This window comes from Galleria mellonella, unplaced genomic scaffold (assembly GCF_026898425.1).
Source record: "Galleria mellonella isolate WM207_F2 unplaced genomic scaffold, CSIRO_AGI_GalMel_v1 utg132, whole genome shotgun sequence".
In the NCBI taxonomy this organism is placed as follows: domain Eukaryota; kingdom Metazoa; phylum Arthropoda; class Insecta; order Lepidoptera; family Pyralidae; genus Galleria; species Galleria mellonella.
In genome coordinates, this window is record NW_026441989.1 from 594,060 (window position 1) to 621,151 (window position 27,092).

At 30.9% G+C, this 27,092-nt stretch overlaps 1 protein-coding gene across 3 annotated transcripts; it reads right to left on the reverse strand.

The window, feature by feature from the left end:
- Window positions 1-214: 214 nt before the first annotated feature.
- On the reverse strand, window positions 215-26,649 carry LOC113518355 (protein rolling stone-like). Of its 3 annotated transcripts, XM_052903035.1 has the most exons (6): window positions 26,500-26,631; window positions 22,267-22,344; window positions 18,760-19,162; window positions 9,294-9,407; window positions 6,103-6,298; window positions 215-2,266 (listed from the first exon to the last, which is right to left on the reverse strand). In XM_052903035.1, the coding sequence occupies exons 3-6, from the start codon at window positions 19,046-19,048 to the stop codon at window positions 2,071-2,073; spliced, it is 795 nt and encodes a 264-aa protein (XP_052758995.1). In that variant the 5' UTR covers window positions 19,049-19,162; window positions 22,267-22,344; window positions 26,500-26,631; the 3' UTR covers window positions 215-2,070. The 3 variants fall into 3 exon arrangements, with proteins under 3 accessions (XP_052758995.1, XP_031769140.1, XP_031769141.1); XM_031913280.2 differs by lacking the exon at window positions 22,267-22,344 and having other exon boundaries at window positions 26,500-26,649; XM_031913281.2 differs by lacking the exon at window positions 22,267-22,344 and having other exon boundaries at window positions 26,496-26,629.
- Between the last annotated feature and the right edge of the window lie 443 nt (window positions 26,650-27,092).

The window sequence follows — 27,092 nt, forward strand, 5'->3', positions numbered from 1 at the left end:
TATATATATATATATATATATATATATATATATATATATATATATATATATATATATATATATATATATATATATATAACTATTAGTTAGGTATATATAGTAATATTTTTATATTTATTTAAAATAAAAAAATGTATTTTATTTCTCAAACAAAAAAAGCTCGTAAGACACATGGTAAGAATTAATAAAAATACAAATAAAGGTCGTAAATATTTATTTAATTTTTTTTATGGCAAATATGAATAAACATAATAACATTTACCAGGTAACTAATAATTAATTAATTTTTGGATATGAATGAATCTTAGTTTTATTGGTTGACCATAAAATCGAACTGTTCATACTAGTAATGATTTTAAATAAAAAATAAATAAATGTACTTGAGGTATAGGTATTTAAATTAAAATAATGGGTGAAAAGTTTATTTTACAAAAATATTTTGCAGTTTAGGAGTGGGTAGTAGATGTTTTTTTTGTTAATTTTCGATCGAGTGTTAAAAGAGAAAATGTTTCTTTTTACAAAATAAAATTAAGTTCAATAGAACTATTTTCCCCTTCGTTTAAAGTTACTTATGTTATTGTATAAAAAAAACAGAAACAATCCCCTTAATCCAGATTCAAAAACTAAAAATATTTTTTGGCGTTCTATTAAGATTATTAAATAAAGGAAAATATGACGATAAAACTTCACACCGAACCGTCACAAATAGAAACATAGAACTAATTTGAAATAAATAAATCCATGAATTTAATATTAGATACCCACTTAAATGCTGTTTGTGTTATAACTCAAATTTCCAAAAAAGCTGGCGGTTTGTACAAAATTCATATTTTAATACTTAATCTTACGAAATAAATGTCATTTACACAATATTACTAATTTAATATCACTTTTAAGTTATTCTAATATATAAGAATAAAATTGGGTATGAGAGAGATATCAGTTGAAATAAACAGGCAGACAAAAATTCACTAGTCCTAATCCTGTTTCCTAATATTAAAAGATAGTGTTGTTAGTTATTAGTAGCGGTTGATGGTGTTATATAAGTTGTAAATCTAGGCTTTTTCTATTAAAATAAATAAATTCAATAAAAAAAAAAACTATGTATTTAATGCAGCATAATAATGCAAATTTAATTATTTTTGTATAATAACCCAGATTTATTAGCTTGTAATACAATGCCATAACTAAACTTGAACTTTACTTTCTTCTGTGCCTCGGGTCTGTTATTTATTTATCACATCAAGTCTTCATCGTCTTAACTATAAATTAATTGAGCAACAATAACCACTTATTACTAAATCATCTTTGTTTTCTTAGTACCTAATAAAAATAAAAGGGGAATACATACAGGTAGTCGATTTCATATCTAGAATTTCGCATTTATTTTATTATAATAATATTAAGTCGAGACTACTGGAGCATGACCTAGTTCAAGTAGTCTCGACTCAAACATCTAACACAGGATACGGCTTCCTGGATGAAATGGAGAGACGTGATGGGTATGACATCCGATATATATACACAGGGATGTACTAAATGTGTATGTATAAATATTTTTTATAAGACCATAATTCGTTTAGTATTGCAAATTATATGATAAAAATTTGCAGTGAAACATAACAGCTGCTACGTATAACCAAATCCACACTGTCCAGGCAGCAGAAATATCGATTTCGGAGTACCCAATATTGCTGATAAGCTGCTTGATAGTAAACTATACTGGTAAAAGAAAGGTCTCCTGACAACATCTAACATGAAGTATTGATCAGTGAAAATACTGCTTGAATTAAAACATCACGTGTGGAATCGTCCGTGAGCCTTATATTATCTTCATATCTTTAAATTTTACCCTTTTCTTTGGATATATAATAATTAAAAAAAACTTCAATAGATAGATAGATCACAGTAATTAATACAACCACACTAACGTACAAATAATGAAGAAGAAATTGTGACTAGTTTCACCTCTTTCTTAAATGAACTACCTATTATAAAAGGGATTCTTATAAAATATGCGCTGGTACCTATCAGAAGTAAGTTTTCTGATGCATTGCCATCGGATTTTCTTCAGGCATTGAACGCATTGTTGTAAACGCCAGTGACGTCCTTCTGTAACCGCCGCACGATTGCATCCCGCAGTGTTGCAATGGCTACTACAACAATGTGCATCAGAGCTAGGAACAAGCCTGACAGTGCCGCAACAACTATCGTCTCTCGTGGTTTACTCCAGTCCATTACGGGGTAAATGTATGGGTGACCCCACCTGAAATAAAATATTTTATATTAACTTTAGTAAATCCGAAATGGGATTGTCTTATGTTTGTTAGTTATTTTTGCTCTGATTTGAATAAAAATAATTAGATACCAAGTATGAATTTCGAACCAATTCAATCTAATCTAATCTTTGAGTCCATGCAAACGAAGTTATGTGTTACGCCTAGTGATACACTATCTATCAATCTTTTCCTCTATCTGTATATCTATATGTAAAACTAATATGTCTTTGGGGGGTAAGTAAGGAAGTGTAATAGGTTTATTTAAAAAAATATTTTATGATATTTTTTTGTATCTATGAACAAAACTCAAGATATATAAAGATATTATTGGCGAATCTGAACCTTAGGATTTGAAAGAGATACATATAATTTTATTTATTAGCAAATACTATATCTCTTATGGAATTTCTACTATAAATTATCACGTGGAAATGTTAGAAATAAAAACATTTAGAACATGGTCAATTTGTATCCCCAAAATCCGAAATTGTAAATCTCTTTATATTTGTTTAAGCAATAAACAATCAGGCTCATATCTCAAAATCTTAGGATATAGAAATGGTAGGTACTTGTATACTAATCATATTTAGTTACTTATTTTAAATTTTAGTTATTAATAAAATGTGATACACAAGGCGGGCTTAATTGTATAAGCATTCTCTATCAATCAATCTTTAAGAAGCGCGGAGATACATATAAAGAACAGATAGCGTTGATGAAAAAGTTAATGAAGTATCTACTAGTTTTAAATTGAGAAGTATCTCACTGAAAAATAATAATTACAAACGGAAAGTATAAGATAAATATTTGAAATTATTCTACTGCAATTAATAGATTTTTTTTCAACAAATTGATTAAAAAATATACCATAATATAACGTAGCATCGGGAAAATGGATATATTAGTCGAATTTTGGTCAGCTATAAAAAAAAAAATAAAAAATGCACTATTTTCTGCAGTAGTAAATGGATTTATTTAATACACACCTTTTTTAGAGTAATTGAATAGATTATTGCATTAAAAGAAAAAATTGTGCCATACCATGCTGCATTGTACATTACAAAAGTGCCTCGGGCTAAAAAGTATGGTATTTAGCGACAATACATGCTTTGAAATTTTGAAATTCAATTCAATTAACCAATAAGATGGCTTGAAGGTTTTGCGTGCAACTTTGAAGTTCTTCGTTTAGTAGTATTTCGTTATCTACTTGACATTGGCTGTAATGACGCTTGCTAAAAACCATTTGACAGTAGTTAGATTGAGGCATCATTTGATGTCTTATACAGAGTGAAGTGTTATTTTATAATGATGTCGTTATTGGGTAAGTAGCTATTACAAGATTTTAGGGTTCCGTACTTAATTGGTTAAAAAAGCCCTTATGTCGGTGTAAGTGATTCTTTCCATCCATTCGTTTTTTCCATTGTTATAGTGCTACTTGTATAGTATTGGAGAAATTAATTTGGAAAAATATTATTATATTCTTTGTTGGATGTCCAAAAGGAGACATCTAAACTTCAAAATAGTTCAAATTGATTATCATATGAAAGGGATTCATTTGTATATTATATTTGCATTTATTTCTTTTTGTTTTATGAAAAGAAAAAAAGAAATAATCACAGTTGATCAGGATATATGTGAATAATATAGTAAAAATCCGGTTCTAAGCACAGTTAGGGCCTAAATGTGGAAATTCTAATTATACTAACGCTTGTTATCATATTTCTGTTTTAATAACAAAAAAAAAAAAAACACATTTACGTGTACGTACGAACACGTTTACATGTACGTAAAATCTATAAAATTTATCTCATATATGTAAATACAAATAAATTTTCATTTAAAAATACCAAAACATATTTACAGATTATTTTAAATACGGAACCCTCGAGCGTGAGATTACTTGCGCTTGATCTGTTTTATTTGTAGGTAGTAGGTACTAAAAATGTTGTAATCATTCTTATTAAAACAATTTGACTTAAACATACTCTGGGTAATGTACAAAATTGAAGTTGAAATTAGATAATTAATCAATTTATTCTGGATTGCGTTTGAGCATAAGGCATCGTTTATTGTCGGTATCGTGTGAATCGGTAATCGTTTGAAAATTAACCCAGAAAAAATAACGTTTTTTCATTTTTTTAGGGTTTGGTACTGTCTTTATATTTCGAACACGACGAACATTTTTGTTTGTGTTATATTATTATGTTGCTATATTTCCAAAGATTTTGAAGTAGAAGTTCGCCAGATTAATCCACTATAATTAAAAAAATAACTGTTTAAAATGAGGATTATTAAAAAAACAGGTCTTTGAACTTGTAATAGATGTTGTGTTTTCCTTTAAACTTAATAGGGTCACGCTATCGATGGTCGTCGGCGAATGTCCTCTAATCTAACCTTACTGATGTTATACTCGTACTATTGCGACATGCTTAACAATATGCTAAATAGTCGAGATATCTTACACGTCTCGTATCCAATGCACTTGAATAGTCTAAATTTTTAACAATATTTTTTCATTGTCTGTTTGTTCTTATAATATCAGAAATGTCACATTAAACAATATTGGTTTTATTGAAGAATATAAATTTCCGGTGATCGTAGTATTGCGTCAAAAATTTTTCCCGGTTACGACGTGGCATTCTAAAACCTGGACAAATTATAATATAGCATGGATATTTTTAGTTGTTAGATGATCGTATTTTTCTTTATTTATTTATTATAAGACAAAGCAATCTATTAGATAATTAATTTACAAGATACCTTTATAAAAATAATGCAGATATTTTGCATGACCTCTCTAATCTGCCATTTGTATGTACATAATTATAGCAATAAAGTATAAATATATAAAATGTTCTTTTTTTAGTTTATATTTTATATTCATGCAATATATATTATATGCATACAATTTAAATACTCCTTTAGATTATGTTAATTCATGTAAACCAATATCCGATCAGATTTTGGGTATTGATTTTGAATACTAGTTTCACATTCAGCCTCTCGAGGTTTGTTGAATCAAATACTCATATTCTTAGGCAAGAGTACGTACATCAAGTGGACATCATTGTATTGTTCTATACAGTTAGAATAGTTACTAATCATAATGTTGAGGTTGGAATCCACAAAAATAAACATTGACCCGATGCTGTCCATCTTTCGGTTGAAGTAAAACTCAAAGAAAATTTAAAGGCAATGATTCGCTTAATCTAGTATAAGTTGAGGTACTTAGAGTGTCTGATTTTATTTAAGAATAGTCTCATGCTTAGACATGAATAGAATAGAGGCAGATAGTGCGAATCATAACTAAATTAGATTAATTTAATTCTAATTTCATTTATGAGTAATTTGTTTAACTTATTTTGTAATATAATCTACTAATAATATTAATTAATTAATATATTATTTAGTTATTATCGAATTAAATTATTATATGACAGTAATAATTAATCAGACCTTGGAATTCTAATCCATTATTAGAATCAGGAAACTGATGTAACCGTCTAGTCTGATCGAGATAGATAATGAGTTTTAATATGTCGGTAGATATTATTGTTTATTACACAAGGTGAAAGATGCTAGTGATTTCAGCATAAGGATGCTAATGATGAAATTAAAAAAAAAAGGTCAAGTGAGTATTCTACCAACGAAACTAAATATAATTTTACTAATCTGATAGTTGGATACGTCGTGTTCGTATGGGAGGCATACAATTTTTTATTGTTTTTGACTCATGTTCTTTGGAAAAATAATTATTATACATTTCGTCAAGAGGCGCTAACAATTTAGATTTTATTATGTATAATTAGGTGTAAGCACTTACGGATCGAGCCCTCCAGCGTAGTAATATATAACGGTGAATAACAGGTAAGCTCCTGCGAACAGAAGCGGCTGCATGATGTGAAGTAACCTGCTGGGGTGCGCCGACGACAGTAGCTCCACCAACATTACAGCTGAGTTAATTCCGTGTAACATTACGTCCAGCACTGGATTTGGTGCGAAGTAGTCCAACTTTCCCACTGGAAATTGTTGAATTTTTATTATAATAAGGCAGTAAAAAAAGTGATGATGATTGACGATCATTACATGAGAAAAAAAAAACATCGAAAAAATATGGATCGTCTGTATTGCAGGCCAAATGAGCCACTATATTCTGTTGAAGTTCAAACAATACAGATACCCTACAATGAAACATTTTCCAATATTTCGGGCACGAACGAAATACAAATTTGATGTTTATATAATACATATCGTTTAAAAATATTTAAAATGTTAAAATATCGTTATTTGGACTTTTATGTTAGGACTTATGACGAATGAAATGTCAAACTCCATTTACTGGGCTGATTTCGGTACGAATAAAACACAAAAATTGAGCTCGAAACTTCAGAATGTCATTTCATGGTAGACTCTCAGATTATTCTCGTTCGATTATAGCGTTTGAGATTTATGTAAGAGGCCAGTGTACCTAGAACTAATAGTTCATTGTACGAAATATAAATACGAAAGTTATAATAATTGTTATTATTTATTGTGCAGTAAAATTTAAATTACAGGATACAGAATTTTTAATGACAGACGTATCTTACTATAAGGGATTTTTTTCAATTGATCCTTTATTAGTAAGTCACATTACTTTGTGGGATTATGATCCTGTCATAGAAAAAGGAACAACAGGTCAGAAATATGAGTTGCCTGTAAATGAATTAATTCGAACAGTTACCTACAATCACCAAATTATGTGGTTTTCTAATGGGAATGTATATTTGAATTGTTATATTAAAATAAGGGCAAGGTTTTCTAATGTACTTTACAAAAGTACTTCATTTATTCATGGAAAAATATTGCTTTATTTACATTATGTAATTTTTTAATACTACCAAAAAAATCCTAATATAATATACAGTGAATGTCAAACTCCTATGGGGATTACCTATCGTTAATTTTTAACCATAAGAAAGTCGAGGTAGTTTAAGACAATGGTTGAAACCATAGATATCGTTGTTTCGGATTTTTAAGTATTTTGTTATATTTCTTTTTTCTGTAAATGGCTTTCAGATGCAAGTATGACTTTTATCGGTTTTTTTTTTTTTATAAATTATAGTATTTATTATAGCAATAGTGATTGTGAAACTTATTTTAGAACACTTATGTTAGTATCGTTAAAATAGTTTTGGTGTTTCTGTATATAGGTAAAAATGGTCAATCTTCTTATTACATTATATAAGAATAGCCCTTATATACTTATCGTATAAATCAGAAGGGTTAATGTATATTTAAAAATTAAATAGTCATATATTTATTATTGTAGCCTTTTTAACATTATATAGTAGGTAACGCAACATTATGCATGGACATGAAATATTTTCTATAAAAACGTTACTAAAGGCTTAGGTACATAATAACTATTCTCGCGGACAATTGAAAGTGAATGTCAAATTCTGCTGAACCTCATCGTTATCAATAGACGAGGTCATGACACTAGTGGCTACTGCAAGCCAGTGTGGATGTATTAATTATTTTAAAAATATTGTAGAGTAGTTTTAGTGATGGTTATTTAAACAATAAATCAAAAGATAAGAAAAACTTGACTTTGAACCACAGGAAAGTTAAAATGATATCATAATCATTTCAGTTATTCAAAATCAACTGTTATAAAGTGGGTGTTATTAATTGGGAGTTTAAAAATCCTATTGCTATGTCCCAAATGAAAATGAAAAATGTATTGCAACGTCCCAAATGAGAGGCTTAGTGCGGAAATGGGAATCCAATTTACATTGCAAATCCCATTGCTAGCTATAGAGCAATGGGACTTGTCAAACTGATAGTTAGTTTTTTTTTGTAATTGATGATAATGGAATGGTTACTCCACTTGCGCTAACGGTATACACGGGCGGGGTACCAAGGAAGGGTGATAGGTGAGAATGAAAAGGCAGGTCAGTTACTTCATTCTGATGAATACACTAGGAATTTAGCACGATGGTTTCCAGGGGGATCACGTGGAGGTCGGCCTTATGGGGCATATTGTTAGCAATGGGACTGATAGTCCGCATTATTAACAATCCCTTCCCCCCAAACTGATAGAGTATGGCTATCATACCCTATCAGTTTGACCTTCACGCGGTTCTCCCTGGCACAGATAATATAATACTATCCCCTGAAAACAATCGTGGTTAATTCTTGTCGAATTTGTCACGATGGGCCAAATGACCTCTTTTCATCTTTACTTATTCTTTCTCGTTGGTGCCTTGCCAGCGTATACCGATAGCGTAGGCGGGGCCACTAATCTATTTTCATCCATTAAAAAAAAGGTAAACTGTCGTGGCGTTCCACATACACGTTATGCCGCTATATGCAATAACTTCGCTGTTTCATACTGTGCCATACAAATTTGTCCACCTCCACGTCGTTGGCAAGTGTGTATTGTACTGAACTGTATGAAAACCATGGAGTCTTTGCACAGGGCGGCGCGACGCGTGTATGAAGCGCCTAAAAGCCTTTTCCAGAAATAACTGTTTTAAGAAATAAACTTTACGTTACCTATAGATAGATATAAATATATAGATTACGTTTCTTCACAAGTTACTATTTTTAATTAACTATCATGCAAGTTCATACAAAACATAGAATAAGAATTTTTAGTACCATTTAAACCTCTCAGGTTTAGAGACTCTTACACTACGGTATACACAGTCTAAGAGTCTCTAAACCTGAGAGGAGTAATTACAGAAGGAGACGTTGTACAAAAGTCGATTGATTGGGTACCTCTGTCCCATTCGTGTTTCAACCGTGAAGCAGTTGTGTTTGTACAAAAAAAAAAAGAAAAAAAAAAACTTGTAGATAAGAGAACTATCGGTACTGCAAGCTAGATATGTAAATTTTTATATTTTCTGATCATTTTATTAAATTTCTTCTAAAGCTTCTTAATGTCTTCTAAAGGCTATGAATAATATCTATAAGTTGAAGTTATATCTTTTAGAGCTATTGCCATTACTTTGTTCAGTAGGTACTCACCTTTACTCCTGAGGAGACCCCAGTAGAATCCGGAGACGAGGAAGGACACCGGTATAGCGATATTGTACAACAACCAGTAAGTCTTGACGTACCATGGTAACCCGAATGTAGCATCTGAAAAATCAACAAACATATTTTTATAATTTTACTAACTTTTACCCTCGACTTCTTCCGCGTAATCGGGATGTGTTTACTGACTAGGATAAAAGTTGTCCGTATCATTTTCTATGCCATATAGTACGTATAAAATTTTATAATGATTGGTTAAGCCGCTAGGCGCTATAAGGTAAGAAACAAACAAACAATCTCACTTTTACGTTTATAATATTAGTAAGTTAAGCAACTTTCAGTAACAAACTCTACTATAATTAAATCAATAAATTTGCACCTAGTTTTATATTTTATTAAAGTCTATTACGATTTACATTGAGATAAGATAATAACATTTTTATCTAGAATTTAAAATAGAAATAAATAGAAGATTTTTAATGTTTTGTGAAAATTGAGAATTTTGTGAAAAGCAATTGAGTTTCAATTGCTTTTAATGTAAAATTTTTAATAGATAAAATAAATCATTAATCAAGTAAAAAACATGTAGGTACTATACGACATTTTTTATATAACACTTGATTGATTGCGCCCTACGGCATTCTCAATGTTTTATAACATTATTTACATGTAATTATGATATGCAGTTATGTTTTATTGGATAGTTTTGAAATAAATTTTAACTCGGAATTCTTTAAATTCAAAGCCAATTATTAACACCATCAGATCAAATAAAAATTTACTACAATCAGTACGTAACTAGAGAAGATGTAACGTAACGCGTAATTCTAAACATGAAAAATACCGGAAAAACATTTCGACTATTTGACACATTTACAGAGCTTATAGTAATTAAAAATTATAAGGTATCAACGCACGAGCGATACCATGGCGTCACAGTGTATTCTGGGATATCGAAGTCTCGTTTATATTTATAGCCAAAGTTTACCATTTTTCATTAAGTTGGACAGTCTGCTTTCTGTATGTCATTACGTTCAATTTGTGTAAAAAAAAGAAAAAATAAAGTAGGTGTACATATTTATAGAACATCCGATTTAACCTACACCCTTTTATTTATAATAATTAGAACGAATATCTTTTGAAAAAGTTCTGAAAGCATTTCATGATCTTCATCAGCATCACTTTTGATTCCTATCATTGTGTATTGGTATTATAGTATATAATCTATAAGTATGTATGTATATTTATATTTGTATATATGTTTATATGATATATATTTGCACATGTAAATAATATTTGGTTAATGTATTAATGTATGTACATTTATTTAATTATAGTATGCATTAGTTCTCCATTGTATGTGCTGTGATTTGTAAGACAATATCAATACGTACGTGTAATTCTTTATCTGTAACAATTTTCAATTTTTTCACGGCATAATTACATTTCTGTTTTGTCAAAGGTTGACTGGAGTATGCTATGTAGTATTAAGTCCGCCTTTTGTAACAGACATTTTTTGTAATGTGCTCATTAAGAATAAATAAATAAACTAAATAAATAAAACATTTAATAAACTTATTTTAACTATTAGAGTTGGAAAATTGTAGGAAATTAGGAATTTAGTGTAAAAAAGACAAAACCCTTCAATGGCTAAAATAGGCTTATGATTAGTACATAGTACATTATACTATGTCTATATGTCTATGGCTTCAGATATTTTACGTATTTATCAATAAGAGAATTAATAAGCAGAACCAAATAGAATTGTCAAAATCGTTTTAGAAGCATAGCGTTCGCATACTAGAATGGGGATACCGTTAAATACCGTAAATTTATAACAATAAGGACTACCTATATATTAAATCCTTACAATATTTTATCTATTGAGTAGATGTGAAAGCTACACAATAGTGTTTTGATGACAGAATATAAATCTAATTACACATAAAAGAGCGCGCAATTCTGGGCAGAAAATAGACTTTTGTTCGCGTAGAAAATTGCCTTTTGTGTAAGTCATATACTTGTACTTACCAGAGGGAGACTTTGTAAAAAGTCGTTTGCTTGGGCACCTCCGTCCTATTCGTGTTTCTATTGTAAAGCAATTGTGTTTGCATGGCTGTGTTTTGGTTCGAAGGGTGGGATATGGCAGTGAATTTATAGGGTACAGAGGAATAAAACCTGAGTCCTCAGGAATGGCAACGAATGGGGGGTATCATGGGCGAAATAGTTTACACTGTTATGTCCATAGTACTGCTTATGTCTATAGGCGACGGTTACTACTTTCCATCAGGTGGGCTATCAGCTTGTTTGCAATTCTAAGTTAAATTTATAAAATAAATAAATAAACTATCTAAAAGTATGCGTAAACCACAGCACAGGGTTTTATTATGATCAGACGCAAATACGCAGAGGATTGTCTTTAGCCATACTTGAAAGCCTGCCCAGGCAAATTAAACATAAAGGTAAATTTTGTCTCAATTCGAAATGTCCCTAGTCCGGGCAGGCCATGACACTGTCTCGGAACGTTAACTATAGAACACGTTTGATTCACACTTGACCTCTTATTTTGTTCACTGCGTGAACCAACAAACCGTAAGATGTCAATCACTTTTTATGTGTTTATGGTTACAATGTATGAGTGAGTATTGTTCACTTTGATTATGTAACAATATCGCAAACACAAAAGTGTGATTAATTCAAAAACTGGTTATTTGACGTCAATTCATTGCTGATATTTTTTTTTATTAAACACAAAATCTAATATGAGTATCAAGGTTTTTCCAAGTTTTGCAAATATTGTGTCAGCTGAATGTATGACATTACATTGTAGGTCTACGAACTGTCAAATATTTAACAATTTGACTCTAAGTGAACGCATATGTAAGTAAGTATCCCACTGGGGGAAGAGATTGTTAGTAATATACCCTATCAGGTCGACCTCCACGCGGTTTTCCCTGGGAATTATCGTAACTAATTGATCGTTGAATTTGTCACGACGGGCTAATTGACCTGTCTTTTCATCCTCACCTATCACCTCTCACTGGTGCCCTGCCAGTTTATACCGATAGCGCTGGCGAGGTTACTATGCCATTTACACCCATTAAAATACTAAATAAAATAAAATAAAATAGTACTGAGAAGAATTATTCATTATAATGCTCACGGGTACTTTCTACAGTTGTACAGCTCGCTTTTGACTGGAAGTACACCCTTATACCTTAGAACCGAGATGGTCGCGTACAATGCGGTTTCAGAAATGTTTCTTTCCACAAACGCTTAGATTATGGAATGAGTTCTCTGTCGCGTCGAGGTTTTCCTAAGAGATTCTTGTACGGGATTCTTCAAAAAAGAGATTTATTTAGGGTCAATAACGAGTGCATAATACCCCTGGTATTGCAGGCGTTCATAATTTACAGTAATCGTTTACCATCAGGTGGGCCGTATGATTGTTTGTCACCTCAGTGGTATAAAAAAATAGAAGACAAAACAATAAGTTCCGACATTACGCAAAAAGTACCTACTGCACTAAGCAGTTAATAATAAGCGGTTTTCACAATTGTATTCCTGAAAGTCTTACTTAAAATCTAGAATATGATTTATCTGGGTAAACCATCTAGAACTGAAGGTTTTTTGCTTCCTAATGGGGTTTTAACGAATTCTGGCTTTAACAGCATTGACAGTCTTTGTAGTCTTAACAGCACGCGGCTGCCCCGTCAGAGGAAGTGTTGTTTTATCTGTTGATAGTACGATATATGAACATACAGCTAATACCAAGCTTTTGAAGTGTCTGGAATATAACCGACGGCTCCATACCCACTTTGTACAAGGCGATCACTGCAATCCTTTTTTTTTTTAACACCTCTTTCCACATTTTAATTTGATAATGAACACGAAAAAATATGTGAAATGGTACGAAATCGAACGAAGTTTTTAATATAATAAACGTGTTCCAAATTCAAAATAATTAAAAAGTTGAAAAAAAGAAAAGTTCTTACGTAATAGTATTTATGGCCAGACTAGTTACATTAAACCAGTTAGTGTCTAATATATAATGTTATGAGAATAATTTTACTGCATATAACCATAGATAAAAAAACATATAGGCGGAATAAAGCAATATTAATTTAATTATTAATAGTATTACATTTTATCTGAGCATTGTAGTTATGATGAGAGTTCCGACCGATGTTTAAGAAAAATTTTTATTAATCTCTAAAAATTCATCGAAATTACTTTGAAATCTAAACAAAGAAACAGTTTTATATATCATACTTATTTATTTATTCTAATTAAATGCTAGTCTATTAATTTTATAAGCAATAGTATAGTTTTTCAATATTTTCTCAAATAAGTATAATTACGACTATATGACAAGTTACCTTGAGTACGACTGTAAGGTTATGAAATTTGAACCCGTCAATTATAATTGTTAAGATTCTGAAAACAGTCAATGATGTTTACTAGTTTTAATGACGGTTTAACATTAAATTTGTTTTGTGAATTTACAAAGGATTTGTTCGATTTGTGAGTAAATCACAACTGACAATTAGATCTTGAATAACTTTTTCTATAAGGATTTATTAAAGATATTTTCCTTAGGGAAAGTTAAAAGATATTAAGGATTTGTGGCTACATGTTGGTATTCTAGTCTTATAGAAGTCTCCTTAGATTTTATATAAAAGTCATATGCAAGGGTGCCTTTTTTTATAACAGTGAGGTAGCACATAAGCATACGGCGCACCTAATGGTAAGCAGTTACCGTAGCCTATTAACGCCTGCAATATTAGGGGCATCAGACGCGTGTTGTCGACCCTGAAGAAAACTTCTTTATTGCAGAATTCCGTGGTCTAGTCTGTTGGAAAAACCTCATCTGTGCTTATACCGTGAAGACAGGCTTTGTTTTGGTTTGAAGGGTACGATATGGTATGAAAAAAGAAGATATAAGAGTCTTTACACCAATCTCCAGAAATGGTGACGCATGAGGAGTACTATGAGCACAGTTAGCACAGTAGCAATCGCAGTTAGGCTTTTATATGTGTTTTAAGAGGGACGCTGCTGCCCATCCCTCTACTTATAATTATTACACGACCCTAATCGACTAAGTTCAGAACTATATACTTTATTTTAGGGGATAAAATTTTAATTCCGATAGATTTTATTTCGAAATATTGAATCTGTTGCATCAATGATAATTATCTGTATCTAGATACTTTATCCTTCTGTAAAACAAAATAATTATTGCGAGCACGTAGTAACGCGGTACTAAGATCACGTTTACTATATTGTCCTCGTTATGTTCTGCTGTACCTGGAGGTTTCAATGACCTATCAGTTCCTAATTTTATTTTTTATTTTAACGTACATGTTTTTCTTAAAATAAGATTTCCTTTTGTTTCTATTAGTCGTTCTATAAATGTTATAAAGTAAGTATTCCTTCATATTAGTTGCTGACATAATTAGGTACTTAATTGTGTTCATTCAGAACATAATATTTTTAGATTTTGTTCCACAAAATAAAAATAGATATAATTTATTCCCATTTTGTTCAAGTACCAATTTTGTCAGGATTGAAGTCGGCAATTTATGCGAAGTAAATGCTAAATTATTTAATAAAAGCTATTATATGTATATATCTAATAAGAATAAAAGTATTTTGAAAATATATAGTCTGAAGTCTAACATAGAAAAAAAAAGGAAGAAGGACAAAAAAGTAACAGCAGTAATTTTGAGTATACATTTTTTTATACAACTTAGAATGGCAAACAAGCTGACGGCCCACCTGATGGAAAGTGGTAACCGTCGCCTATAGACATGTGCAGTACCATGGAAATAACAGAGTATACTGTTTCGACCATGATACCCCCCATGCGTTGTCATTCCTAAGGACTCAGGTGTTATTCTTCTGTACCTTGTAAATTCACGCCCTATCCCACCCTTCAAACCGAAACACAGCCATGCAAACACAACTGCTTCACGGTTGAAACACAATTGGGACAGAAGTACCCAAGCAATCGACTTTTGTACAAAGTCTTCCTCTGGTGGTGGTTATACATTATACATAGAACAAGTTTATCTGTATAAGTAAGGTTTCCTTTTTTTTGTAGTAATAGACATTAAATGCCTTCTGTGTTATTTACTGGACCGAAAAAATTATTATACTTATTTACTGTACATATCGTATTATATGACAATTTATTTAACAAATTTTTATAATTTAATTATGTTATTAATGTAGCAAGGAATTGATGAAGAAGTGGTTTATTATGATGTCTTTGTTATCTTGTTAAAATAAAGTATTAAATTATAATAAAAAATAATTGTAATAAGATGAAATAAGAACATTGAAATAAGATGATTTATATGTTATAGTTAGATTTTCATTAGTCAAACAAGAAAAAATGCATACCAATAGGTTTAATAAAATAAGCATAGGCCGAAACAGCAGTGGAAAAAGCTGAGCTGAGGACAATTACAAGGAAACTCCAGTGTGTTAAGTATATGAACCAGAGTCCGAACTTAATGTCTAAGGTTATACGGGTCAAGATCATAGAGCTGATGAGTACGCTCGTCGATAACAGGAAGAGGCAACTTCTTAGTAACAACAAAGGCAATGAGGAGTGACTGCTCAGCCATCCGCTCACGTGAAATTCCGATGGTAACGTGTGCTCCAACATAATCGTTCTCCATTCACGTAGTAACTTCGAACACTTCAAGTACTGCATTATCATGATTGCAAACGGTTGCAGTCACCGATAATTAAACGATCACTGTAAACAATCACTTTCCAACATTGCTTTGTTCGTATCGTATCTGTTATGTTTTTGTGTAGCAATTAACAATTGTTCCCATTATCGATTAACAATATTGAACATTTATTGAGTTATCATGGGTTTATCGTGCCCACAGGTACTAAAACATTGAGTTATTGGATTAAACTGACGCGAGAAATTTATGTCGAATCGGCGAAGCGTGAGCCGAGGAGATTGTCAACAGTACAGTCAAGGTTGTTGAAATAGTTCAAGAGTAATAGATGAAGTACATTTACTTATTTTAAAAAATATTTTCCTCCTATAAAAGGATGCTCACATAATCATAGAAATCTGACTATGCTAACATACGTCTAATTAATATATTTTATTATTAAGATTAAATAGCTCTTTATTTTTCGATGCTATAGACAATAGCTTCGAAAATGTAAAGCCGTTTCATCATCAGCCTGTATTGTTTTCGGGAAAATTTTGGTAAATATAATATTTCTAAATCGTGATCCACCCATTAACTATGATCTTTAATTAATCCGTTAAATGAGTTAGTCATTTATCTATACATGCTGCTTAAAACATTTAGGTTTGTTTGTTATTCTTAGACTCAAATTTGACGAAGTTATGTTGTAATACTCATATTGACATGACATTAACAAAACAATATAAACAACTTGAATTTAGTCTTTTATTTTTTTAAGATTCTAAAAATGAAACAAAGCACCGCATGAATACGGCTCTATGACCCTAATGATTATGCTAAACGCATTATAGCCTTGCACGTGAACTTGACAAGCTACCAGTATAAGACGTTGGTTGAGTTTTACGCTCGAAGCAAATTAAATCCCCTTACTCGGCAATTAATGACTAAAAATAACATTTACGTACGTAATATTAAATTTTTAAAAATAATCAGGATATGTTTAGTATATTAATATATTATGCAATTTTTTACACAAATCCATATTTCATAAAATTTACATTTCATGAAAATTTTATAATTGTTAATGTTTATTAAAAAAATATAAACTGTTTTAATAAATTTAATTTTGTAAGTAATAATTTAATAAGTGAGAAATAAAACATGTAGGATGAAGGAATGATGCTATTAATGGTTACTAATAGTCCTATGCTAGGAATTCACTCGTATGTCTAGAAGTTAGCCCGTTTCTACATTTTATCTTGGAAACAAAAACTACTGTGCTCAATTTAGTGCAGTAGTTTTTGTGTAATGCTGAAATAAACATACAGACTTTATTAAAATTGTAGTTTTAACATTCATACATTGTTATGTTATACTTTTGTTATAAGTGTATAGATATAAATATTATTATTTTATATATATTATATATTATTTATATAGTATTATTTTTACTCATAATAATACATAATAGGTACTCCTTCACTTCACATGTTATGTTAGTTTCTTTTTTATTTTCGAATTTTGTTTTAGTGTATTAGACAAGAGTATATAAATAATAATATACCTATATATATATGTCTCTAAAATATTATTATTCACTATTAGGTATATTAGTTAAATTACTTGTATATGACAATGGAACTTATGAATGACAATATTCAAATGTCATTTGTCTATTGTAAGATATGAATAGATTTGCACTAATGATGAAGGCTTTACTTTATGAGTATTATTGAATTTTCTTATTTCTTTTGAAATATAGCATCTAGTTATCTCTTCTTATGGTATTATATGATGTTTGCACGTAAAGGAAATTTTAATACCTACCGGACGGATCTAAATCAATTAACTGAGGCGTGCGTGTATATATAATGTTTGATAGGTTTAATCTTGTTGTGTTTTATTTAATAACAGCAAGAGACTTTGTATAAAAGTCGTATGCTTGGGTACCTTTGTACCATTCGTACTTCTACCGTGAAGCAATTGTGATTCTATGACTGTGTTTCGGTGTGAAGGGTGGGATATGGCAGTGAATTTACAGGGTACAGAGTCATAACACCTTAGATCTCAGGAATGGCAACGCATGGAGGGGTATCATGGGCGAAACAGTATATACTCTGTTATGTCCATGGTGCTTTTTATGTTTATAGGCGACTGTTACTACTTTCCATCAGGTGGGCCGTCAGGTTGTATGCCATTTTAAGTTGCATAAAAAAAATCAATAACATAATAAAAATACTTATAACATCGATTCGTTGAGTTCTCATAGTCGGCTCGTTAGTTCGGCAATGAGATTTTTATGGGTAGAGCACGATTATATCAAATTATATCTGTTACATACATTTTACATGCGTTTTATAAGTCAATTATTATTATTTTTATTACTCTTCTCCATCCAAAGGTTGCCTGGAAGGAATCCGTCTTAGCAATAAGGCCGCCCATTGTTTCCTCAGTGTAATATTTGCTTGTAATTGTCTATATTTATGATAAGTTTACTATTGTAATATTATGGAGGAAACAATAAAAAGAATCTGTCTATCTATTTATCTAATTAAACATGCGTACTAGCTATGCCCGCGATTTCGTATGATTGGGTCATTTGACTGGGATCAAAATATCCTTCTATAAAGAAAATGTATCTATGTTTAATTTTAAGTTAATTAGTTGAGCTGTTAAAGTATCAAATAGTAAGAAACAAACAAGTAAATAAAATCACCTTTCCATTTACAATATTAGTAAGGGTAAACTATAGGTATAAATTTAAACGAGCTTACCAGATTTTTCTTTGTTAACTTTTCTGACTGTGACAATGATTCCAAACAGAGATTCCAATGAAATTAACACCAGTCCCCAGTGCGTCATATAAATGAGGAATTTCTCACGGGAGCCCCAGAAAAAGCTGACTGAACAAGTGATCACGACGACGGACCATAGCAGAATTGGGATGCGCCAATACAATGGCGATACATTCCCACGGCAGGACTTTCCAAACAACTTCGATGTCTCATCTCCGTCCATAACACCACCCATGCAGTGAGCGTTTCTCCAGTTTAATCGACCCATTGTATTTATTTCAAACTAATCGTACAGGTTTCTTTATCCTTGTGTGTTTACAGTTAAAAACACTGGAGTTGTGTTTCGTTCAATTGCAATCGTCTACGGGGCACTTTACAGTTTCTGCAAAAAACAAAATTCTCATTAGATGTAGTCATAATTGTTTTCTCATTGAATGGTCGTTCATATTTCTCGTGCTTTACGTAAATTTTAGTTTGCCAATAAAAGCAATCTACTTTGTGCATCGTGTGAATTGACTTGGTAAATTCTCACGAATAGACCTCGAATAGAGTTGGCGCTATGACCGTCAAGCCCTTGCTATTTTGTTACTGTTTGTTAGTAAATAATGACATACCGTTTCCAAACGGATGTGCGTACATTACTTAGTTTTAGTGTTTGGGTTTTGATGACTAAGATATTTTTAAGTGTAACTGAGGACTAAGAAAACTAAATAATTACACCTGAAATCTAGACCGACGCCGCGACGGCACTATATTAAATTGTTGTAACGCATGATTTATTTTTAAAAGCACTATTTATTAGTATGACTTATTTAACCAGACAGAGACTTTGTATAAAAGTCGTTAGCTTGGACACCTCTGACCTATTTTTATTTCTACCGTGAAGCAGTTGCGTTTGCATGAATATATTTCGGTTTGAAGGGTGGGATATGGCAGTGAATTTATAGGGTATAGAGAAATAACATCTGAGTCCTCAGGAATGGTAATGCATGGGCAGTATCATAAACGAAACAGTATACTCTGTTATGTCCATGGTACTGCTCTTGTCTATAGGCGATGGTTACCACTTTCCATCAGGTGGACCGTCAACTTGTTTGTAATTCTAAGTTGTATAAAAAAATATTTGCAATGTCGTTCGTGCGACGGTTTTTTAAACACGGTTTAGTTAGTTTTATTATAATACAGTCTTTTATCCGTTACTTTGTAAGCGTGAATTTCAGAAGAAGAAATTTAATAGGTAATAGATTTAGACGGCGTTTATAGATGAAACATTTACCAGATATAAAGTTAGACTTTCAGACATACAACTGTAAAAACTGCAACCAATTTGGTGAAGTAGTTTCTGCGTGATTTCGAAATAGACATGAAGATAGATAACATTTCTAAAAAATATTGTTTTGGTATTTACTGGTAATTTAAGACTGATATTAATTTTTCTTAAATATTTTTTATGTATAGATATTGCTTAATTACAATTCTGTTATATTAGTATTAAGAAAATTTTTATTTATAAGTATTTTTTCTAATAAATTTCAAAAGTGGTGATGTTTTTAACTTTATAAAAAATCGTTTTAAGAATATATTTATTTAATATATATAGTGTTATATATGCACGCGTATATACCAGAATACTAATAAATAACAAATAAAATTTATACTTACAAAATTTAGTGGATATTACAATTGTTGAACTAAATTACTTCGTGATACATTAGGTATGTTTTGCGCAACTAATGCATTGTACTAGTTATAATAATAACGTACTAAACCGCTATCCCATAACATAAACTTGGCCCTAATTATATGCATTGCTATACCACGAACCACTCCTATGTAACCTACATAACTATAATAAAAAAGCATTTATGGTTAAAATTGTCTTTTATATATTTATAGATTATATTGTATATTTGTAGATTTCGTGTAATGTGTAGGAAATCATACGGGAACGTCTGTAGAAGACATATTTACTTTAGCAATTTGTTAGATTTTAATTCTTACAATTCACAAATTTGATGTGCTTTTTACATTTATATTCTTGAAGGTCTAACTTAAAAAACTGGTTTTCTTTACGAATCTATAATCTTGTCGTGAGGTTAAACTTCGATATAAAGATTATTGATGTACCTATTTTACATATGGTTATCATTCTGATGACATAACCTTGCAGTGGACTGTAACATGTAATTCTAAGTTCAAGTTCAGCAGGCTACGGCCAAAATTAATTGATAGGTGGGATTTTATATTGACCTAGAAATGACCGCAGTGTTTATTAGCATAGATACTGATGTAAAAGGCTGGTAAGTACTGACTTATAGTTATAAATTCGGAAAGTTATTAGCCTCTGGAGACTGCATACTTATAAATGGGTTATGAAATTGGGTGAAATAACAAGAGTAAAATATAATTAAAATTTAAGATTTATTTTTGTGTAAATGTTGTTAACATATGTAATTTGTAAACTTGGATTATATAGGTTGAGCATCGAGTGTAAATATATGTCAATTCAATTTGATGCATATTTTTTTAAATGAAGCAAAACGCGCCATTTTTTCGGTGTTGCAAGTTTATGGATTAATAATTTTCCAGATCACGTCGATTTCTTAAATTTTAGATAGAAATTATTTTCTTCTGATATATAAATGTTGCATATAAGTTAATATACATGTATAAATTAGAATGGCGGCCGTTTTTAATGATTTAAAACTAAAGCATTTTTTATGTCTATACTTCGATATAAATCAAAATAATTAGTAGAGATAAGCATCATTAGATATGCACTATTTACATAATTCTTTTAAATATATTCATAATAATATTCAATCGTTTTTATTTTTTAATTTAACTTTACAATGTAAATACATTCTTTCATATGATGAGTTATAAATGCACATTATGGTAACGGTATTGTGATACTCTATCTATATAATCTAACCTCTTTATTTATAAAAACGTCAAATCTGTCATAAACCTTTTTAGCTATTGAAGTATTTTGACTATTTCTTTTGTATTGATTTCTTTATTTAAAAGACATCGACAAAACACTCTAAATGTTAAAATAGGTTTGTATATTTTAATTTTTATGAATAAAGGAATATATCAGTGAAGGGAATAATAAAGAGTTTTCCATTTATTAATTTATTTACTTTAAATAACTAAAAATTACCAGAGGGAGACTTTGTACAAAACTCGATTGCCTCTGTCCATTCATGTTTCAACTGTGAAGCAGCTGTGTTTGCATGGCTGTGTTTCGGTTTGAAGGTTGAAGGGATATGGCGTGAATTTACTGGGTATAGAGGATTAACACCTGAGTCCTCAGGAATGGCAACGCAGGGGGGGTATCATGGGCGAAACAGTATACTCTGTTATGTCCATGGTACTGCTCATGTCTATAGGCGACGGTGACCACGTTCCATCAGGTGGGCCGTCAGCTTGTTTGCCATTCTAAGCTGTATAAAAATAAAATAAAAAAGGTAGTTAACATACCAATGAACAGCTGCCAAAAGCTGTTTAATCTAGCTGTTACTCTGTGCTCTTTGCACGTTTAGTGCGTAACTGTATTTTCTGTTGAGATTGTAGGCATATTAATGAAATTGTATTACTTAAATATATACCATTAGTTCCTGTGGATAATGATGTTATCTCGATTGCACTCAACGTTAATTAAAGTGCTATAAAATTTAAGTAATAATATGAGTAGACTACACTATCTACACTATCTCTCTATCACTATATATAGAAAATATTTACAATAATATATATGTTAATGCATGGTATACTAATAAAAAAATCGTGTGTTTATATGTATGTTTGTAGGACCTCTGGTACTAACTTCTTTCTACTTAAGACGTAAAAGATTTGGCATGATGTAAGATATATTTAATAAGGACTTATATAGTTGTCTAAAATAACTTTTTTTTTTAAATAGTTTAATGAACATGACTAGACAGAGCAATGTGTCCCGAAATGTGCGGGACATAATTTAACCGCTAGATGTTCCTTACACTGTGCTGTTACGAGTATGTGTCAGAAGTCTGGGCCGTTGCCAATATCTACGGCATACATTTGTCCTATTTGAAATGTTATTGGCAGTCTTGATACTATTATATATTCATACTTTTTACTTTGGGTCAGAGAAAACATTCTAGTTGTTTTTTAAAGGTAAGTGTTTAATGAATTATCTATTTATTTAGACTTTATTGACCAATAAAATGTGGTATGTGTATATAACAAAAACTTTCCTATTGATTATCTAATATTATTCAAAATACTTGTACTGTGTTTAATTGATTTTAATAATTTGTTTTTATTATTTATACATTCGATCGGTTTTGAAACTTCATCTTTAGCCGTAGTTAAAAAATAAAATAATTTGTAATAATATTATATAGTCGACATAACGAACTGTAATTTGTCTATTTAATAAATTTAGTGAATCTGTACTGCTTTTGAATATCAGTTGTCAATTATAATTATATAGTCAGTTGGGACATCCCTTTGCATGTGGAAGCCCAGGAAAGTGGTGTGGCCTCAGTGAAGGATGAGGTATATTACGAACATTATCTTCGCTTCGGTTCACAATAACTAGCTCAAGATGTAAAAAACACCGGTTACTACATTTCCGTCAATGTAGCAGAGTCATTTAATTGGTTATAATTGTCTATTGACCATGTGGTGACAGATTAAAAATACAACTTATATGGAATACTGTATTGTTGTGTCTACTTATGGACTAGCGATCCTGCCAGACTTCGCACGGGTACTCGTAGAATTTTCGAAAATATATAGTCTATGTAACTTGTTCATAATGTAGCTTTCTATACGTGGAAGAATTTTTAAAATCGGTTAAGTAGTTTTCGACTTTATTCATTACAAATAAACAAACAAACAATACAACCTTTCCTTTTTATAATTTTTTTTTTTATACAACTTAGAATGGCAAACAAGCTGACGGCCCACCTGATGGAAAGTGGTAACCGTCGCCTATAGACATGAGCAGTACCATCGAAATAACAGAGTATACTGTTTCGCCCATGATACCCCCCATGCGTTGCCATTCCTGAGGACTCAGATGTTATTCATAATATCATTATAATATCAGTATAGATGAAAAACAGCCATTATTTCTTTTTATACTCAAAAATGAAAGAGGTATAATATTATATAAGCAGGACAGTAATGTTAAATTACGATAGTAATGTTGTTTATGGAGTAATTTATTATTAATATTACTTATTAAAAAGTAATTTAGACGTAGTTTATTTTTATTCCTAAAATGTCATAAAAGATATTCAGGCACACTACGGGTGAGACCTTCTCGGTCAGATAAGTCGACAAGATAACATATCAATGCAGAGAGAAATAAATTGCTATACCATGCTAATAGGCCATTATGGTAATATGTTTATTCAGTAATAATATTTTTTGAAAATTTTTATTACAAGAAAATAATTCCGCATGGTACTATGAAGGGTTAAAAATAACATACAACAATATTTTTACATTTTCATTGTGACGTACGCATTTGGTTATGAATTTTGAACATTGCCTTTTACGTACTAACAATGATAATGAATTACGAATTAAGGTGAACAAGTATTACTTGGCTTCGACATAAGAATAATTTACCTACTACTCTTAGGGTTATGGTCGTTTAAGCCTACAAAGAGTTACTTATAAACTAACTAGATCTACTATATAAGTTTGGGTCGAGGTTTTCTAGTTAGAATAGAATTATATCTTTTACTACATATTTACAATTTTATCTATATCTATACTAGTTTTATAAAGAGCAAAGATTGTTTGTTTGTTTGTAATGGATAAACTCAAAAACTACTCAGCCAATTTTAAAAAAGTCTTTCATCTTTTTTTTTATACGACTTAGAATGGCAAACAAGCTGACGGCCCACCTGATGGAAAGTGGTAACCGTCGCCTATAGACATGAGCAGTACCATGGACATAATATACTGATTCGCCCATGATACCCCCCATGCGTTGCCATTCCTGAGGACTCACCTATAGCTACATTATCAGCGAGTAACTCAGGTTATATTATTTTTGAAAATTCTGTTTACTCATGCAAAGTCGGGCCGGATCACCAGTTATAAGTAAAGGAGTGCTTTTATTTGTAATGCTAAAATGTTGTACATAGACCAGAGAGAGACTTTGTACAAAAGGCGTTAGCTTAGGCACCTCTTTCCTATTCGTATTTCTACCGTGAAGCTATTGTATTTGCATGGCTGTGTTTCGGTTTGAAGGATGGGATATGGCAGTGAATTTACAAAGTACAGAGGAATAAGGAATAAGTTCTCAGGAATGGCAACACATGGCGAATATCATGGGAAAAACAGTATACTCTGTTATGTCCATGGTACTACTCATTTCTATAGGCGACGGTTACTACTTTTCGTCAGGTGGGCCGTCAGCTTGTTTGCCATTCTAAGTTGCATAAAAAAGGGAATGAAATTTTTTTAATTTTGTAATAAGAAATTATAAAATGTTTTCAAGTTAGTTTAGGTACTAATTCTGGACACAAATTATTTGTACGCAAATACGGTATAATCAATATACAAATTGTTTTTGCTCCAAATTTTGTAAGTAATTATTTGTATCTTATAATAATGTTTACGTTTATATTTGTTTATAAACTTTTTTTAATATGATATGTTATTTTTTCCAAATTTATTGTTAAATTGATTTAGATAGTCACTTAAATATTACGTAAGATTTCCGTTTACTTACCCAGTGTAAACATTTTGTTTAGTTATCTTAAAATATATAGGCTTTGAGCTTAATTATTGCATTAATTTGAAGTGGTTCACTCCACAGACAACATAAATATGCATACAATATTTATTTCATAATGTTTGTTCTATAAAATACTACTACTTCTCATGTGAGGATGGTTAGAGGGATATTGATATGTAGATATTGAGGTTTGTTTTCAAGGTATCAAGTATTTCTAAGGCGTGTTTTTTGTACATAAAGGCCTCGGATATGACTTTTCAGATGGCGATTTTATGAGCCTTCTGGTTCCACCTGTTTTTGTCAATAGTTTTATATAAATTTCATATAGAATAGGATTGCGAATTGAAATGAAGGTGGAGTACCAAATAGGCTCTTTTAAACTTGTTTAAGGGGAGAAAAATTGACATGAATAATACAGTAGCGTAGTCGTATATTTCAATTTTATGTTCGTGCCTGTATCGGTAGTTTGTAACGGTATCACCGTTAAAAAGATTTTGTTATGTGCATCTAATTAATAAATAAATAAAAGTGTTGTGTTTTGTCTTCTTGATTTGTAATAAAAAATAATTTGCTCAAATTAAAACAAACAAAGAAATAAAAATATATATTTTCATACACTGTACATAATTTTTTTTTAAGTCTTGTGTTATTTTTTTCAGTTTTTATTAATATTTTGTGTCCTTGTTTGAAGTGATTTCCCTGATACTCAATAGATGTATGCACGCAATATAATAGTGTATTTTAGGTATGTTGCCGTGTGAATAATGAGGCAGTTGTAATTACCACGGGAAGCGTTATTCTGGCGCGGACGTAATTATTTTTAGATAAACCGCACATACCATTGCTTATACTCGTTTGATATTTGTATTGGTCTGTTATAAGAATTTAAATAAATCACACATACTAATACACTATTTAATTATTTAATAATATTAAAAAAATAAATAAACTCTTTAATGGAGCTTACCTACCATGTATTTGCTGTAGCACTTAAAATAGATATTGTTTCTTATTTTTTTTTATTTAATATTTTTTTTATTACATATATACGCGATGTTTTTAATGTGTAGTATTAAGAGAGTAGAACACGCGCGTTATGCGCGTATTTCGGCGCGCTACTGATGATGGGCAATGCTCTGTTTGAGACGCTGCTGCGTCTTGCTGCGTGCGCATACGCATTCGACCGTGTTCAAGGTAATATATAATTATGACGTCTATTAAATATTACTAGGAGTTATATATTAATTTACGTTTGTTTATTTTTACAAAACCACAAAGAGTAAAGATATTTAATAATACGGCGGTTATTGCAGTTATTTCTCATCATTATAACTGCTATTTTCTGTCCACTGCTAGACATAGGCCTTCCTCATTGAGTGCCATAAACAAACAGTCCAGAGCCACCTGCATCCATGCAATGCATTTGATAGTCGTCGTTGTTCATGTAGTGGGGGGTTGTCCTACACTGCGTTTGCCCGTACGAGGTTGCCACTCGAAAAGCTTACTTCCCTATCGGTTGTCGGTTCTTCAAGCTTCATGTAATCAGCCCATTGCCACTTCAGTT